The 20269-nt window shown below is 37.9% G+C and overlaps 1 protein-coding gene across 1 annotated transcript in view; it reads right to left on the bottom strand.

Annotated features, from left to right (window-relative positions):
* Positions 1-411: 411 nt before the first annotated feature.
* The window catches only part of FABP6 (fatty acid binding protein 6), a 42815-nt gene continuing 22957 nt past the window's right edge, over positions 412-20269 (bottom strand). Inside the window, exons 3-6 of the mRNA XM_009813622.2 lie at positions 4665-4769; positions 3665-3840; positions 1626-1715; positions 412-493 (exon numbers count right to left, since the gene is read on the bottom strand). Coding sequence (XP_009811924.1) covers positions 440-493; positions 1626-1715; positions 3665-3840; positions 4665-4769 — 425 coding nt within the window. The 3' untranslated portion in view covers positions 412-439. The remainder of the gene's footprint in view (positions 494-1625; positions 1716-3664; positions 3841-4664; positions 4770-20269) is intronic.

Genomic DNA, 20269 nt, shown 5'->3' with positions numbered 1-20269 from the left:
CTTTCTCTTGTTTTCAAGCTCCTAAATTTCTGCTCTCCAACCAGCAACAGGGTAGATGACTTTCATCAGGTCTTGCATTTTGATGTACGCTTTGGGCAGAGTATTGTCCTAGTCTTTAGCCAGAAGCTGAGCAGAGCTTCTATTAAGTAGGTGGTACACAACATTTGAATATGCCAAATATGTATCATATCCTGAAATACTTAGACTGAAGCAGCATCATTAAGCGCGTGCTTTGTTGCATCTTCAGATTTTTGTGTTCTGATTTTCTGAGTATTTGTCAGATCATTAGGAATGGGGTAAGCATTTATGTTAACATTACTCTGAAAAACATTTCATGTTTGTAATACAAAGAAAGAGAGAGGGAAAGACAATCAGCACTCTTATTTATTTCTATTGTTGTTTGGTTTTCAGTGCACTGGAAGAGACTGGCTTTACTGCCTTAAGCAATCCTTTTGCTGGTCCTTTTGTAGACTACACCAGAAGCAATAGAAATCTGGAATAAAGAACAAACAAAAAATTTTTTTGAACAGTGTAATTAGAGCTTCAGTGTCACAAATGAAAAGACCTGCTGACTGGCTCACAGAACCTGTCCTTTACTGAAGCAACATTTACCCTTTGGTAGAAGACATACCTAGAAAATAAGCTGAATGTCCTTGTCAACTCTGAAATACACAGCGCAAAAATATTCTTACACAACAACCACAGCTTCTAAACAGGGGTTTAGGGATAACTTAAATCTATCCTGCGTTAGACACGGCTTTACCAACTCCCAAGTTGTCAGGGTTTTAGACAAATGAGATAATTGCTCTCCAAAAGCAATAAAGGAGTGACACTATTACTTTCAGGGAGGGTGAGTGTCCTTTCTTGATTCTCAGAGTAACTTATTTCTGATTAGTCTCTGAAGATGCATTCAGACACACGTAACTGGCACAGACATAAGTCAATTCAGGAAAATCTTTGAGACTTGGAAATCATAACGTTTGACCTTATTTGTTTTACAAGTTTTACTGTAAATATTGTAGTTTAGTTTCAGTAATCTTCCAAACCTATGTTGCAATTTTGTTGATAAAATAGGATACTACTTGAAATCCAACCTCTTCAGTGGTTTTTTTGTTGGTTGGTTCCCCCCCGCCTTTGGTAAGACTTAAGGAAATAAGGTTCTACAGAAATTCTGTGAGGACTTGCAGCTAGATAGTTTTCTAAGAATGAAACAAAGTTAATAACTTTATAGAAACATGTAAGTAGTAGGTAAAAATTTTTATATATATTATTTTCTATTCTTGAGGTGTAGGCACAGTGAATACAGTCAAAGACATGGCAAGTTGGGAATATTTCAGTCTGAACGTTCCAGTCTTAAAGCTATAAAACTGTGTGTCTGTGCCTAAGGTGCAAGATCTATATTTCAAATTAATCAGAAATACACGATGAAAAGTTTGTTCATTGAATTTTTGGATTAAACCTGCACAAAATTGTAGAAGATTATCTAGAGTGAAGGAGAAAGTTATTTAATAGTTTTGCTTTACTTCATCTAAAGATTTTTTCTAAACTCAAAATTTTAAGCTTGCTGCTCTAGGGGTTTGGTTTTGGGGTTTTTTTAATAAAAATCCAGATATTTGAGAACTCACCTCTACTAGCTTTCCTCCACAAATCTCTGCAGTATGACGGTAGTTGGGAAAATCAGCTACTATTTTCCCATCTTCCATTTTAACAGTTGCCTATAATAGAGTAAGGTTTAATGAGTAATAGAGAAAGGTTTAATGTTCCCTGCGGTTACTGGCATTTATATTATCAGATATACTGTAAACATCTGTACACCTGATGCTTAAAGTTTTTACTTTTAAAAAAGTAGTTGTGTATTATAGATGCAGCTTCATGAACAAAACTAAAATCCTTGTGCTTTAGTTCTTAAATGTTCACAATTTAAATAGAAAAATGTTCATCTAACAATACATGCAAGTTCCATATATACACAATAAATTAGACAATATTCCTTCACAGCTCTACAAATTATCTGACTAAAGACTATGCTTCTCATTCAGTCCTCAATGTTTTATGTGGTTCTCTTGTTTTGACAGTGAAGTAAAAGGCATGATTGTATGAGTTAATTTTGAAGTAGCATTCTCAGATACTAATAACCTGCCTGCAAGCAGCACAAAAGTCACTGTGGACAAGTGCTGTGAATCTTTACCCTAGATCCTGAGTTTCATACTTTTACCTACACTAGAATTTATCTCGCTTATTTAAGTACAGGTGAACATCACTGCATGGTCTGCAGTCGCACCTTCATACTATAATATGTGCCAGTTGCTATAAGAGCTGCTTCTGTATGGATGAAGCACGCCAGGATGCTACTGTGAAGAACACAAATGCTACAGCAGCTCAGCTGACTGCCAAAACGAGATATGTAGTTTGATCACAAAATCAGTCTTGTCTGTATAACTAGTCAGTCTTGCCTATGCTTTTAGTAATGAAGACATAACACAGTCATATTTAGAGGAGAAAAAAGTAATTTGCAAAATGAAGAGATGAGTGGACATTTTTTACCAGATACAAGGAAACCACCTTACTAGTTTATGTATTGTTTAGTGACACGATGCTAAAAGGCAGTGGTTTCTCCGCTGAGAGTCATTTACTCTGCCTCCAGCTTTAGCTACTAAATAGGCTTTGGACTGCTGAAGTGCACAGGGCCAAAAAGAACAGAATGGAATTTGTAGTATTTCAAAATTGTTAAGTTTGCAATAAATTGACAAAGTAGAATTGTGTCTTATTCTATCTGTTAGGTTTCACAAAGATTTCTCAAAGCTGAAGACGTGGGTTTTTTCCTCTCATAATCAGAAAGGTATGACTAAAAAAGCATTCTGGAAATTGTGCAATGCTATTCCTATTCGCAGTTTGTCACAGTTCCCTGATGTAACTGCTGGTTTTCCTGTCTCTTCAATATGTATAAAGCATTTATCCAGTAATCGTAGGTTTCTGGACACCTCACAAATGCAGAGTTTAGCTGTCCCACACTGTCTTATCCCTTTAAATAGATGAGAAATTAATAAGGTAAGGAAAGCAATCATTTTACAGCAGGTTTTGTATCAAGATTTTGTCCATGACAGGAGCAGGTCAATGCTGTGTAATCTTCCTTCTCACTAGAGGCTGCTTAAGTTACAAGTTGCTCTGTACTTCCTACAAGGAGGATACAGAGATTTTTTTTTTTTCCCCGTTCACTTTACACAGTCTTTTGTTTAAGGCTTTGGCACAGGTGACTTCAAAAGATGAGTACTGCTGACAGGCATGGGCAGAGCTAAGGATCAGCACTCCCCTCAGAGTCTGCTGCAGTTGCTATAAGGTGCCAGACAATGACACAGCTGCCAACCAGCTCTTTAGAGTTTTAATAAGCATTATGTTTGCTTGAGCTGCGACACCAGTAGATGCTTGACACTCCCCCCTCGTTCTTTATTAGTACATACAGTTCTGAAGCTCTAGCTCTCTTTAAAATCAGATACAGATATTTTTCTAAGGGCATCAAGAAATGGGGAAGAAAAATTGTATGTTTCTAAGCTATGACAGATTAAAAGAACAATTTAAGGAAGATGTCCCTGCGACAGATTTGATTTTCACCCTAAATTAAAAAACAACTGAGACAGTGTAGAACTTAAGAGCTAAATTAATTTACCTGGAACTTTTTACCACCCATTGTCTCCATGTCTGCTTCCTTGCCAATTGTGAATGTGTTGGTTGTGGTGCGGCCTCCTGGGAAATGCTGTGTCCAGGTGAAGTCATTTCCATTCTGTACCACTTCAGTGACTATTTTGCAATTCCTTCCCATTTCAATCTTGTCACTGGGGAGACCTTAATCAATAGAAACATACAGTTTATCAAATCTAATAGCCTACCAGCTGTATTTGAATTGAAGCATGCTAATAGTATGTTTGTTCTCAGACATTTATGTCTGAGCATCTCATTTGTTGTGGGTTTTTTTTCTTTTTTTTTTTTTACAGCAGTATCAAAGCTCTGAGTTTAAATTACTGGTATAAAGGAAGATAGAGGTACATCAATACATTTGCTAAAATAATAAGTTTTGGTCTTGCATTCTTTTTGCTGGGAAACTTAATCTACACGTGCAGATGCGTGGGATTTAATGTGTATGAACTTGTGCCTTTGCTATATAGCTGCACATACCGATTTATTATTTGCTATTGCTTTTTAAATAAATGAACACAAGCACTGAACTTATGCGCACAGATCATAGTGTCCCTAAGAGCTTTTACAGGGTAATCTCTGAAACAGGTTTGCACAGTCTTCTGAAAGCATTCACAGAAACCTGTTCCTGTGTAAGATTTTGACAAGCATTTACATACTAAATTTATACTCCCGCTGATGAATACTAAGGACAGAAAAAGTGACTTTCATGATCGTCATACTGCAAACATCTTGGCCCTTCATTCTGCTGCCACTGAAAAGGAATACTACTTCTGTGGACCAGGACTATTTCCTGCAGCTGACAGTGCTGCTTATAAGAATAAAACCTGAATCTCCTTGCTTGAAGCAAAGTGCACTCCTACCAGTTTTAGCCCCTGTTGATCTCAGCACATTTCAGTAAAAAAACTTTGTTTTAAAAAAGTATTTTTAACTAATTTATAACCTTTAAGACTTAGACCCCAAGACATACTTACCGATCTTCTTCACAAAGTCATCATAGTTCTCATCGCCTTCAAATTCGTATTTGCCTGCGAATGCCATGTTGCCCTGGTGATGTGGCTGGTGGAGCAGAATAGCAGCTGGAAGAAAGAAGAATGGATAAGTGCAGATGGCTTGAGGTCCTCGTTTTTATAAACCAGCCCAAGCTGTTCAGCACACCTATACCCACACCCCTTGGAAATATACTTTTATGAGCTGTGTGAGTCAATAGCATGGATGCCATTGACCTATAACAAAATCAAGGTTATAATTCAATTATACATCCTTGACAATAATCTGGAGATCAGCAGAAATCAAGGACAAAATCTCAGTTTTTATTTTAGTGCGTATTTAAACAAAGTGATGTATTTTTACTTTGAAGATTCCACTGATTTTGCAGTCAGGATGGAATAATGGTAAAATATGTTATAAAGAAACAGGGAGAAAATGGCTTCAAAGCAGTGTCTTGAGATCACAGCCTTGCTCTGTTTGGAAGCATATCCTATATTAGTTACAATGCGAAAATAAGAAACAAGCTGCACAGATTCCTAAGTAATTCTGGTAGGATATGGATAACAACAATATTCTGGGTAAACTACTGCACCTCCACATGTCTTATGTCCACACAGAAAAAGGAATTATGGAACATTTTACACTACTTGGATGTAAAGTACATTACATTAGTCCATGGCACCATGTTCGCATAGCTTATTTAATATCAAGAGACAAATAGTGCTTTGTATTGCTTACCAAATGTTTGCAGAAAGTACAAAAAATACACTTGTTTTGGAAAAGCAGAGCTCTGATTTATGTAAGATAACCATATGTTTAAAGTCAGGGAGTCTGCTGGGTAATTTAGAATGCATACAGGACACGTCTTATGCCTAATGAATCCACTGCCACACACAGATAGCAGGGTAGGAAATTCCCAGCTGCTGTGTATTGGCATAGCTCCACTGGCTGAGGATACAGACCAAAAATTTTTAATCTGAACAAAAACATTCCTAGAATTTATGTGAAAATGGTGTCATAGATTGGAATTTTGTTTTATTTAATTGAAGTAATACATTTGGGAAGGAACTGAAAATCTACTTTTCCCTGGTTTTATAAAAGTCTGAAGAAATATATAACAGTATTCAACAAGTTTTGCTGTATGCAAAGTGGGTTCCATTTCTTAAATGCAATTAATTTAATCCCACATGCTAATGCAAGAACATGCCTCTTTAGAGTCGAGAAACTGATCAGAAGAAGAACATGAACATAGGCTGGGTGATTAAAAACATGGAAAACAAAGGTCCACTAAACTTCACCAGTGCTCTCCTTGGTATACTTTCAAATTCATGTATTCTATGTAACCATTTCTGTATTTCTAATTAATAGACTTACCCATACTCCACTCTGTCAAAGAATGAGACAAACTTCAGTAATGGGAAGAAACTTCAGTAAAATGTTAAATATCATAAATCATTGTACATGACAACTGTAAAACTATACAAATTAGAAGCATTGCTACATCTAACAGTTTTATTACCCATAACATTGTCCTTGAGTTCACACAGTCAGTTGTACACTCCCTCAGCCTGTGCTCTAAATCCTGCATGTTGGAGAGTGTAGCATAGTTTGCAGGCTGTTCTACTGAGTTGAGACAGAATGGTGTCTCCTAGTGAATCCTGCCTCTTGCGGGTCCTCTCTCATATAGTCACATACTGGCTGTGTCTTGATATAGCCTCACAGATTTGGGACTGGATGTAGATTATGTTATACCAGCATTAAATTAAAGAGGAGGGAGAAATAAGACAGCCTGTACCCAACTGTTCTGTCACAGCATACCAGTGTTCACAATAACTCCTTAAATTAGTATCTGTCGGGGGGGGGGGTGTGCGTAAGGTTTTATTACTCAAATATACTTGCTATATATACATATATATTTAATGGCATATTACTGGTCAGGGTATGTTGCAACTCAATTAAAACAATCCTCTCCAATTTGTATTAATTTTTTACTTTACTTACTAAGCTGCTTTCTTTTATGCAAAGCCTCTGCTGTCTGTAAGTTATACAGCCTTTAAACCAATTACAAAATATGCAGGGCACATGAGGTCTGAATAGGAAAACGTTTCCTGAGTTAGAAAAATTTTTGCAGTTTCAAAACTCTTCCTTACAGGCGAAAAATGAGAGGGATTCCAGAATAGCACACTGCCTCATGGGTGAAAAGTCTGAATCAGGTGAGAAGGGGACTTCTAATGGAAAAGAATTTTCTGACCAGAAAAAGTTTCAGAAAATTCCAAGTCAGTTTTGTGAGAGATTATGCCTGTGGACTGGAAAAGATCTTATCTCATGTTTATTAGTTGGGAATTTATATTATTTCTGGGGTTTTTTTCAGTTACTTCCTCTTCTGAAGTCTGAGAGAAAGTAACTTCAAAATCTTACATCTTCTTATGAAAGAAAACATAAAACATGGAGATGCGGTTTTTGAAGTTGACAACAACTCTTTTAAAATTATTTGTTTGGGTGTATGTTCCTGGCAGGAAAGCAGTTTTCTAGGACAGATGCAGAAAGCGAACAAGAGCAAAGCATAACAAAATCACAGTCAATTTGTAAAATAAAAATGGAACAAATGTCCTAGGAATTACTGCTTTCCCACCCCTAACCCTTCACCCTCCCCATATTTACTCAGCTTTAAATTGTACCATGCTGTGCAGTGGCTGACTATATTGTGCTGGAGTTCACGACGCCACAAAAGCCATACCATCTGCTGTCTGCATGCAATTAAAAGTATGTCTCCATACTTGAAATAGAAGAGAGCTGTATACCTTCCCTCTGTGAACAATCTCCATGTCCTGTGATGAGCATTCAAAACACAGGGGTATGGGAGAAAAGTATGAAAGTGGGTATTTCTGTATCAATTACAAATACTTAAGATTCAGGTAAGGACAGAGAAACTTGTTTCGCTGCCAATGTTCCCTTTGCACTTTTGACTTAAAATCTGTAAAATGTGTCTGTGGAATGATTCTGACTATCCCGCAACCATATTTGACACTTAGTTTTTTAATTAAAACTCCTTCAGCTTAATCCCAAAATTGCTGAACTCAATGACCAATTGTGCAAGAGCAGACAACTGAAAAGGAAACTTTCTTTATCAGCTGGACCCAGATGCTTAGGCCCTATATATATCTCTAAAGAAAAACAGCATTAGCATAGCAAACATTGAAGTGGTTGCACATAAGGTAGAAACTGAGGTAGAAACCTCAGTTCTTATTGCTATGGTAAAGCTAAATAGATACCAGTTAAGCTACAACAGTGTAAACTCTATGCCATTAATAGAGGCAAAAACTGTAGTAATTTCAGTCATACACAGATTTGAAAATACCATTTAGAGGAAAGTATCATCAAACCTATTTAATACATGAGAAAGCTGAAACACTGAGAAAAAGTGACCTATCAGAGCTTATGATATAGTGAATGGATGATGCAGCCAGTAAGAACTCCTAAGTCCAGGCATTAACCCAGTGTCCAGAGGATGACACATTAATTTAAACATACTTATAATAAACAAGCCCTTAGAAGCAAACGAGAGCTCTGAGCGACCAATTACTTTCAAACAGTCAGCCAGGGAGTTTTACACTTGCTCCACTGATGGGCTGTGAGAATCTTTACAGCTGCTCAGCACAACTGGCTGAGCAAGTCCCTAGTTAAGATTCTTGCTGTCTCCATGTGGCTCTGTGTGTACTGAAAGACAACCAGTGTCCAGCCCCAACTGTGCTTTTGGGGACTGGGTGATTGGTGAGGCTGTCCTCAAGTTAGCTGAGCACTGAAGGCCCCTGTCTTGCACTAGGCTCTCAGTGTTCCAGAGAGACATGCACAAGCCTGTGAACAGGGTAAATGAAATCAAGCCATAAACTCTTCTGTTCACATAAAACTTATTGGGGGACAATACCACTGGCATAGTAACACCACATGGACCTTGAAAGATAGATCGAACTGGATATGAAAAATGCCACAGTTCTGTGAAACAGGAAAAAGATAATCAGATTATATGAACAGTACTTGAGCTTTTATGTGCTCTCTCTCTCTCTCAAGATCAAATTATATTGACAGCTTGCTTGTGATGTGATATAAAAATGCTGACATCTACACAACGATACAAACTTAAGAGCTTGCCTGCAGTGCGAATGCAGTGGGCATAGAGCCAGCGTGTAGTACAGTATATTACCAATGAGTAACTGTTTGACTGGGTGTGTCACTCTTGCCACACACTAAGTATGAGTTTATTCACCTCCAAGGAGTTGTACACTATGCTGTACATGAGAGTTCCACGACAGGTTACAGACAACCATCCAAACAACAAAGGTAAGGCTACACAGTGTTAATAAATGTGCTCACTCTGCCTGGTTGCTCAGGATCAGAATCAGCTTAAAACAAGTTTGGAGCAAACATGCCATCATCTGTACCTGTCTGTGCAGAGGAGTTTTTAATGTGTATTGTGAATTTGCAACCATGTTTCTGCTCACTTATTCGGAAATAAATCCTTATTTTCATTCCTGCCTTTTTTGTTATAAAATGTAATGAAATTCAATAGTGTACCGGAGAACGAAGAATTTCATTATGTAGTCTTCCAAATATTGAGTCAGGACAATGTTTATTCCAAGAATAAAGGAATGGAGGCCCTCTGACTTTACTGAAGTTACAGTCACTTGCACAATTGCTAAGGTTAGTCACCCAAGTCCCTATCTCTTCAGTTTCAGCTAAAACAAGCATCCATATAATGACCTTACCCTTTGCATTTACAGTATTTGTGATTTTCCTGCCTCTTCAGACCTGTGAGTGTGTGATGTTGCTTTTGCATACCTCTGCAGCAGGGCTTCATCTTTAGTGGGCTGGGCATTGAACTAAATGGTGCAGAGAACTCCAGAATTATCCAGTAAAAAAACCGAATAAATTAAAACAAAATTATCTATCTCTATGTATACATGTATTTTAAATATATTATGTGTATTTAATCCATTCCAACTACTACAATGTAGAGCCTGCACACTACCGCAAACAACCTTCATTATGTTATACTTGTGCTTAACAGAACTCAGTTCAAATCCAACTGAATTACCAGCTATAACTGAGACCAGTGGAAAAATAAAAGATATTTCCCTGGCACAAGGTGAGAATTGTAACAGAGAAATGCAAAAGAATAAAAAGCTTCAGGTGTAAAAGCTGAAAACAGCTTTCAGAAAGTGGCCATTATCGTCAGTGTACTTGGCACTATCTATCATTTTCAATGGAGAAAGATGCAGCTGTTCTTTATGTAGGTCAAAGAAAATATCATTATTCTGTAGGAGATTGTGTCTGCCATCTGGTGGCCAACTGTCAGGGCCCGTAGGCCAGGCGGCATGCCCTACACTGAGCCCCCACCTCACCCAGGCAAACCCCTGATTTCAGTTAGAGCATGCCAGGGTTTGCAACTAGCCCCATGCCACAGCTGAATCTCCAAAATGAATCACCAATCCCCTCGTTCTCTAACTGTAAAAAAAAATAAATTTCCCCTGAGATGGTTATAATCAGCTCGCTAAGAGTCATGTTAAATGTATCATTTGTATTTATATAATATATAGAAATATATCAGTGTTCATACAAGCAATTATCTTCATATGTTTCATTTTAGGACATAGTTTAAATGAAAATTATTTCCTAAGCATTGGTTTATGGCATCACTGAAATATCAGACAGTATTAGCCTTTGCTTAAACACAAATACATTTGTATTGCTATCTTGGCAATCAACAACAGACAGTACTGCTTCATACAGATTTAATTAAACATTATAGATCAGAGGCCAAATGCTGGCTCCCCTGAATTCAGCGGGAATCATCTACAGTTGAACTAACACTTCAACACAATTTAATGAATCTAACTTTATGTGCAAATACTATTTGTGGCAGACTGGCATTTGTGAACCCCACTAAGTGGATTCAGCTGCCACAGAGAAACACAAATAAGGGTGTGCATGCTTCGATGCAGCAGCACTGTTTGCAGACAGAATGCAAGGAAATAGCATAACCTTATTCTGCAAGGTCTAAGGTGCACAGGCTTTTTACACTGAATTTGTCGCACTGAGTGGGGAAAAAAACCCAAAACAACCCAAAAACATGCATTCACAGTTCTGCTTACCTAACTTTGAAACCTGAGTCACTGATCTAACCTCAACACATAGGAAATCTCATATTTGAATCTGTATTGTCAGGACTATGGGCAGGAATCAAACTACAAAGGCTTAACACTGTATTTGAATTTATCAGGATGACGTTAGTTGCAACTGTGTGGCTGTTGTAGACAGTTAGCATGAATAAGTTGACAAAGAAGTAAAACTCTTGTGGAAGCTTATACCCAAAGGAAAAGTTAATCTAAAGCGAGCAGTTAATTCCCTCTGTCTCCCAAGTCAGCTACCTCTGATATGCAAAACAGCTGAGTCTTCAAATGCTAGTAGGAACAGAGGGAACTTTCAGGAACCAAATCAAAGGCCTTGGATATCTTTACTTGCAGAATTTACTTGCCACAAAGTCATAAATATAATGCTTTTGCATTCTTTTTGTCATGTCGGAGTCACCCTGCCCTTGAATGTCTCCCAGCATGCTTTAAAGTTTATTAACCTTTCAGATGGGTTGTATAAAGCCAACTGAGATACACTCAAAGACAAAATGGAGATAAGGAAAGTAATTCCATTAGTGAATGAACTAGGCTGAGTGACTATCTTTGAAGTGCTTTCAGAATTGGAATGCAATTGAACAAGGAGTACAGATTCAGAATACAAGTAGGAACTCTCCAGTGAAAACAAAGTTACACTTAATGATTCTTTCAGAATGAAACTTGATCAGGAAAGCTTGTGAATTCTTAATACAGCTGTATCTGGCAATGATTCAGCAACCCTTCACAGTAAATGGCTAATGATTATTAATTCCTTTGGTATTCAGAGTAATCATTCATAATGAATTCAGAATGAACTCATTTGGTGTTAATGTAATGTGTAATTCCATGGGAGTCCTATTATAATGTTGCCTTATTAAGTATCTATTTAGTATAGTACTAGGTGTTACTATTCTAAACTCATAAGCAGTAGAAAAGTAATTGCCAACAAGATGTTGCTGAATTATTGAAAAGCTAATGCTTGTACAGAGTCCAAATATTTAACAGAGATGCACCAGCCAGCTCTGCAGAACTTCTACAGGTAATACAGTACAGACTCTGTCCTTGCCCCAGCTGTGACATTCTGATGGGTAAGATCTGTCTAACAAAAACAGCAAAGAAAGGATCTTACCAGAAGCTGAGATAGAAACATTTGCAGGGGAAGAAGGCACAGATGTTCCAAAAATCCACTAATTTTGGGACTCCCTAAAAGGGAGTCCCACTTTATCAGGAAAATCTTTATCAGGAAAACCACTTTATCAGGAAAACACTTTATCAGGAAAACCTTTAGTCTGTTTGGATCTCCGGAGAGCAAGATAACAAAGTGATTCATTCAAACTGTACAAGCTGGCATAGCTTCTGTAAGAAGTCTTTGGTTCTGCTGTCCCTGACTGGTGTTCCTGATCTCTGAGTGCTACCTCAATGGGACTGCTGAGGTCTGGTTTGGGCAACTAAAAAGACAGAAAACTAAAGCTAAGAAAAAAAAATAAGAAAAAAGAAGTGCTTAGTTTTTAGGTGGTTTCATCAGTTTTCAGCTGATGTGGTTCTCTGAACTGTCTCAGTTGCATGATCAGGCCCTGCCAGTACAACAGAAGGTACAAGAGAGAGGAGGCGAAGATAAATGGCACCGTGATCATCAACAACACATAGCCCTTCCGTTGGCCTAGTGGTGACCACAAACCACACAACGACTGTGAGCAGCCTGGGGATATGACAGGGCTGCTTTAATTGCTCAAGTGATTCCTAGCTGTTCTTGAGCCACCTCCTGCTTTGTGCTGGCACAGCCATTTATGCAGTAGTGTAGCCACCAGAGCGAGGGTCTTATTTGAATTAAAAATACCAAAGATAAAATGAAAATGTATTCTTCAGCTAGATCAGTGCTCTGATCCAGTTCTTCACATAATCACACAAACAGCTGTACTGGCATAATGCAAGTATTGGCATGGCGAAGGGAACAAGCAGCTGGTGGAGTATCGGCACAAGGTGGCTATGCCACTGAAAAATGCTCACTGTCATCACGGTCTGAGTTATACTTTATGATCTATATTAAAAGAATAAAGTAGTCCAAACTGATAATCATAAACAAGGTTCTGGAGAGGAAAAGCAGAATTATGCTTATGCTAATTGAGCTAGAGATGCATGCCTAGTTCAGGTTCACTGAACAAATTTTCTGCAAGCTGAAGGCTCAGTACAAATTCTCTGAACTTATTATTTCCTATTGTCTCTTCAGAGTCCAACACCCCAGTAAATCAAATCAGCACTCCTGGACTCAGAAGCGCCAAAACAAAGAACTGGGAGGGAAGCCTCTGTTACTCTTCTAGAATTGATAACACTCTATACAATTTCTTGTCTTTGTTACTCTAGTAGGCAGTTTACTCCCTGGTACGTAAAACTCTCTTTAATTTCTGGTTTAAATTAATGCATGATAAATAAATTGGGCTAAGCCATGTCAAACTCCGTTAGACACTTCTGAAATGACACACTTTTTCTTCCTCTTATCATCCAAGTATTCCTCTTCACTTACTCCAGCTTCAGATAACCTTTTTGGAACAGAGGTGACTGGGACCTATAACATTTTCCAGCTCAACAACAAGTTTTATTGGTACAGTCCCCACCTTTTAAACTAAGATCATTAACAGACACACTAAAATGTTTTGGTTTTACAGTAAGATTGATATCTTGTGAATCGAATTGTTCTTTTCTTTCTTCATGATTCTTCCCTTTAATTAGCTATCTTATACTAATGTTATCAATTGCACCCAAATCAATGGTGATGGGGACTGATAGCAGAAATAGGAAGCCATCTTGATGTTTAAGTTTTAGTAACAACTACAACAAAAGGCTTGAAGATTTTTGTTATGACACTTTTGATTCATGTAATCTGAAAATGGACAGTAAAACTAATTTTGGCTACTATTGATTTGGCTCACCCAAAACTGTTCAGATTTCTTTGAAATATCATCTTTGGATTAAAAGTCACTATGGAACACTTTGAACTTCAATGGTTTTAGTCTAATACAGACAATTTTTAAAAAGTTGCTAAAATGAAAGATATAATTCAACCTTACCTGCTGAGTCATCTGGTAAAAGCAAACTGAGTTAAAAATACTACCTCTATATATTTCTTCGTTCCATATATTTATACTAGAAGTCCCTAACAGAAAGTAACTATAGTTCTAATAAAGTTAGTAACTGACATCCCTAAAGATAGGAATCATTACAACTACTTTGTTGGACTTTTCTGACCAAAACCCAATAGTCATCTCCCCTTTATCTACATAGTTCATGTGATGTGTTGTAAAGATTTTATTACTTGATAGCATTTATACGACTGTACTTGCTGACACATCAGGACAACATGGGAGCTCCAAATGGGAGCTTATCTTCAAGGTAATCTAGTCTAATTTGGAGAGTTCTGTCACATGGCTGTGGCCTTCTAAGCAATCCTCAGTCATCACCAAAAGGGGGGAAAAAAGCTACATACCAATATAAAATGAATATGCACTGTACCTGCATTTAAAATTAGTGGGAACTGATAGCAGGGAGGGTAACTGAATGCAGTAGGCTGTCACCACCACACACCAGCACCACCACCAAGAAAAAATATCAAATTCTTTCTTAGCCAGAATGTGAAGTTGTCATGCTCTGGAAGCCTCCTCTCTACAGCTACAGTTACCTACAAAATTTGTATGGTAATTTATTCAAATTAGGCTTAGAAGGCAGCAGGATGAACATGGGATGAAGCCAGGACTCAGTGTTTCAGGAACTTATCCTGCTTCTACAGCATAAACTGGTGCACGGACTCTGGTGGCAGCAGGCCTCTCATGATAGCTGGACAACTTGCTGAAACCAGTCCTAGAGCTTGCATTTTTATATGCACTGAACTGACTTGCATATTTTACAGTTATTCGTACTTCTCACATACCTCTTCTGCAGCACCCTACGATTGCATTCTAGCAGGCAGCATTCACTCCACTGTAATAACCACAGAATGCTTTGCTCCACCTAAGAAACTAAGCAACTGATGGTTTAGTGTACATGATGTTGATTTAGGCTTTCTTGGAGAAATGCTGCACAGAGCTTGCCTTCAACTAAGTTTAGCGAAGTCAATAGAGAACAATACGTAACACCATGTTTTAACTTGTTTTTCTGTAGGAATTCTGCTAAGAGCCGCTCTGTTTCCTCCCAAACAAATAGCAGTCCTACTCCCTTCACCTTTTCTCTCTAGTTTGGGATACTCAGAGCATTTTCTTTGAAATATTGCAGAGTTTACTCCACGATACGTATGATGAAAAATTCAGGCTAGCAATGGGTGCTGAGCAAGATGTTAACTTTCAGCTTCAAGACGACAATTCCCCATTTAGGAATATAGATATGTGTTTCTTATGTCTCAAAAGAAAACTTTCTAGGTCATTTCAATAAATTGAAATATATCTTTTGATTTTGAAACACACTGTTTCTGCTGAAAATGCCAACACAACATTTTCTTATTTCCAACATGGAAGACATAAAAAAATATTTTTTTTTCTTAAGATACTGCAATTTCACAACTTCCTTATTTTCATGCATCCTTACTTCTGTAACGTCAACATGTCTGTATCTGGATCATCAATGGTTACTGAAGCAAATACACAAAGCTGCAGAGATAAAGAAAGGCCAAATTCCCCACTTGGCCTGCCAGGGGAACTCCTTCTACTGCAAGGGTTACTCAGAGTTCAGTATACATGGAATAAACACAGCATACTTTATTATGCAGCCTACTTTCCAGACTGCTGCTCCCCAGCCCTCCATCATTAAAGCAATAGTACTGTATTTTAAATACAGATTATGTAGTTTGCCCCAGGTCATATGAGATGGGATTAATAGCCAGAAATCCTGATTCACTGCTGTCTGTTAAAACAATAGACACCCCTCGCCATCTTTCAGATATAATAGTTTCTCCAGCACATTGCCCTGTATCTCCACGGATTTTCCTGAAGTATATTAAACTCCATCTATTGCACTTGTAAAGCCTAGTGCTTAATTTGTGCACATAAACCCCACACACAGTTAAATTCTGCTATTCCAAAGGATTCCTTCAGCTGCAGTTCCTGAATCTCTGTTAAAGGGAACATTAAATTTAGATACGTTTTTTTTTTTTTGAAGGCACATCTGTTTTGCAGTTCACTTTTTCTTACATTTTAAAATCATGTTTACTAGTTCCCTCCCATCTCCTTCACTCTCTCAGGCTTTTCCTCTAGTTTCTTCTTCTGCAGCTCACCTGAAGAGAAGAGTTAGATGGAACAGACAGCTATCTGGTGATGGTGATAAGCTATCTGCTACCCCAGTAAGCCAAGCAAACAAGGATTTTGTCTTAAAAAAAATCTCAAAGGCAGACATGAGAAACCAGTATTTGAGTGAATTTTTCTTATGCTAGTGCAGTGTTTATGATGTGCCACACTGAAAATACTGATGCGGGTTAATTGTGCAAGAACAGAAAGAGTTTGAAAATGCGTGAAGCAGAGAAGGATGCATTTATTTTCTTAAAAGACAAGAAAAGCCAGTTTTCTTTGCATGTAAGTACTTTTCCGGGCTTCAGCTACGCTTTGATCTGTATGATTCACAGTAACATCTCACTGCATATTTTACAACCATCTGAAATTGTTCATATTTCCTTAGATACAGTTAACAGGAGAAATAAATATACTTCCGTAGCACAGAAAATACATACATCTCACATGCCATTTCTTCACCACCTCCAAAACATGCAGATCTTTGCACCTGCTTGTTCTATTAACTGCTTTTATTGCATCTAGCCTGTAACGTCCCTCTTTAATGGTTTTATTTATTCTTGAGTTGGTCAGCAATAAATTTGCTGTTATTAATCAAACAACATTGATGTAAAACTGGAAAAATGAGACTATGTTGTTAACAGCTGTGATTTGATCTTAAACCCTGGAATAAGCCATATTTCTCGTAAAGCTTCCTTCCTGAATCAGAAGGAAAATCTGGAAAACACTTCAAAATCTGAACTTCCACTTGGAAGTTTCTTTACTTCATAGAACTAAACAACAGCCATTTCCCTCCTAAATGATGGGAAAGCAGCAGGGAACAAAAAAACTGAACAGTGACAACTGTTTATTTTTTTAAACATTTTTAACCTAAACTTGCATTTTTTTAATGTCTCAGTTTGGTAACATATACAGACCACTTATCCTCAGGATGCTTAAAAATCTGGATGTTTAGTTCAGTGACCGACTAGGGTGCCAACTTCCCAATATTCTGGTTCCTCAGACAGAAAATGCTTTGACAAAATTTGCACAAAGTTTAAAAAACAGTTGCATCCACCATTAACGCAGGATTCTAGTGCCCAGGATTATTCTTCTGACTCCCCTGGTGAGCATGCTGAGGTGGTTCTAAAACCAGCCTGAATTCGTGTGAGTGTTTCTCCAGAGTAGGCACGGCCTTCCAGAGCAGCCTCTGAAAATCAGGTAGAGCCATCTGTGTCGTAAGCCATGCCGCCATCTAGTGATAAAGCTTTAGTTCTGCTGCTTACCTGAACAAGCCTTCGAGTATGCCACAGATGGACTTCTGCGCCAAAATCTGTGGCTTATAAGGCTAGTTGCAGCTTGTGTCCTAAAAGCCAGGAGATTTAAAGAAACCAAAATACTTAAGCTGCTCCTGCACGATACTGTAATTTTTGTCGTATTTACAAAATTCGAGATACAGGCAGATTATTAAATATATTGATTGAAAATGCTACACTGTACTTTTTTTTAACAGCAAGTCTTCCACCCACCTTCAAAGCTCTTTTTTTGCTGGAAGCACCTGATCAGATTCTATAAACACGCCACTATCATCTTTGCTTGAGTTTACTCTCTATTAACACAAAGGGTCTCTGTTTGGCTTCAAGTTGCTAAGGACTACCTTGCAACGCAATGTTGCATTGGTTCAAGGTGGGCTGTCTTTTGCTTTCATTGTGCTTGGGTTTTTTGTTTTGCTTCTTGATAGAATGCAGAATAAGCCATGATAATGATTCCTGCAGGCAAAGACAGGATGACGACAAGATTGGGCTTTATCACAAAAATCCCTCTCAACTTGCTAACGCAGAGAGAAGTGTGATGAGGACATTCTGATATTGATTTGAACTGCAAGGTCTGTCTCCGAGGATTGAAATATAAATTTCTTGGGCCCTTTGTGATTATTAATTACTAATTCTTTACAGTTCTAGTACACTTTTCTCTTGAAGCTGTCAATATCCTTTACAAACAAAATGTTGCAAAGGCCAGAGGAATTGAGCTAGCACTTTTCTCAAGGTCAGAAAGTGATGTCTGTGGGTCCACTACTGCTTAGCAAATCTGAAAATTAGCTCTCACCTTCACTTATGACTCTTGAGTTTCTGTTGTGATTATGGGATAGTCTTCAAGGGTATGCTGGATATAAACCACTATCCTGCTGTATTCTGGAGCCTGTAAAACAGACAGGCTGAGACAATTGTTTGAAGAGAAATAAATATCATTTATCCTGCTCTATTGATCTTCTTTGAATGTTAGGCTCATGCAAATCTGTGATGCTTTACATACTGCTATTAACTATTTCATGACTTTCATTTTGGCAGATGGGGTAGGGGAGAAACAAAAATGCTGAAACAGAGAAAAGAAGATGGGAAAGAAGGCTAACATATGGAAAAAATAGAGCTAATACAAAACGGGAGCAGGTCTCCCACTGAGCAACACTGGAATCAGCAATAAAACACTTCATAATTAAGAGCAACTAAAACTATACGTAGAGGATTAAATCTCCTATTTGCCTACATTTTTATGCCTAGCTTTCCTCTTGCCACCTGTGGAAATGCTAATACTTAAGGGTACAATGTATGAGGAGAGGCTGAAAGAACTGGGTCTCTTCAGCTTGGAGAAATGAAGACAAAGGGGAGAGCTTATTGCATTCTACAACTACCTCACTGGAGGAAAGAGAGAAGATGGAGTCAGACACTTCTAAGAGGCATCGTGGTAAGAGAAGGAAGAACAGACACAACTGGGAATATGAGAAATTCTACTAGCTATTACAAATTTTATTTTTTTCTTAAACCAGGAGGATGGTGAAATACTGGAACAGGTAGCCCAGAGAGGTTGTGGAATCTCCATCCTTGGCACTGGTTGAGACTCAAGTAGAGACAGCCCTGACCATCTAAACTTTAAGGTATCATGCCTTTAACTAGACATGTTTTGCGTGGTGGGTCTGACTAGATGACCTCTGGAGATCCCGTCCAACCTATGACAATATAATCAACCATTTCTACCTTGGCCGCTGCGCCAAATGAAAAATGTCCTTTGTTCACAAATGAAACTCACAACATGGTAGGAAAATACAAGCATGAAACAGATTCTGCGTCTTTGCCCCATCTCTCTCAAAAGTCATACTTGGCATAAACCTGGAAAATAATTTTCAAATGTTTTAAACCACTTATAAAGTTAATTCCTTTACCAAGAATTCAAAATAGTGTCAATCACCTTGATTTTTTTTTATTTACTACTATGCAAATGAACTTTGACAAAGTTAGTTTACCAAAACTCTTGGCTTACTAGAAAATGTAGTAATTAAATAATGTCTTTATAACAGTAATTTTGTAATATGACAAAATTAACACAGTATTTTAAAAATATTGCAGAAATTTTTTTTAAAAATGGAAATCTTAAAAAAGTATCCAAAAGACCACTCTCATTCAAAATAAAAAAATATTTTTCTGAAGAGGAACATCATCCTCTGAGAGCATATTTGTCTCAAAAGTCCTTATCTTTGTGAAAAGATGATTCGCTATAAAAATACACCTCCACTGCTGCACAACACCTTAAAGTTCCTATCTCCAGGGACTGGCATAGAAAAATAAATAAATTAAATTGTGCTAATCACACATGCATGGACTGTGATACAAAATCTGGGTGCATAATATGGATTTTAAAGCCAAGGGGAATCTATTGATTTCCACTGTTGATTTCAAAAACATCAATCTGCATTTCTATACAGCTTTTCTACAAGTGATTTGTACTCTTAGGCCCAGTTTACACCCTGGTTTTGTGGGTTCTTTTATCTGCACTGTTGCCACACAGCATTACTATTTGTAACCCAGGTGTCACTAAGAGCTCTTTGGCCAGAGGCATTTAGACCTTCTGTGCCCTAACTCTTCACAGCTGCATCACTGCCTCCAGCTTCCTCTCCTAAAAGAAATGCTTATTAGATTATTGTTACATGCTGCTATCCTTGTGCTTGCACAAAGGCTGACCAGAGGGCTAGATAGATCTGCTTTCCCTCCCTTCTTCAGGTGCCTCAAAGCTGAAAAGTAGTTTGCTTAGAAAAGATGTATGGACTATGTAGGTCCCTGCATAAAGGAGTAATTCTTGCAGAGGAGCACAGAATCACTACGGTGGCTATTGGCCACTGAGTGATGT

The sequence above is a fragment of the Gavia stellata genome, chromosome 16 (genome assembly GCF_030936135.1).
Source record: "Gavia stellata isolate bGavSte3 chromosome 16, bGavSte3.hap2, whole genome shotgun sequence".
Lineage (NCBI taxonomy): Eukaryota > Metazoa > Chordata > Aves > Gaviiformes > Gaviidae > Gavia > Gavia stellata.
This window is presented reverse-complemented; position numbering and strand designations above follow the sequence as displayed.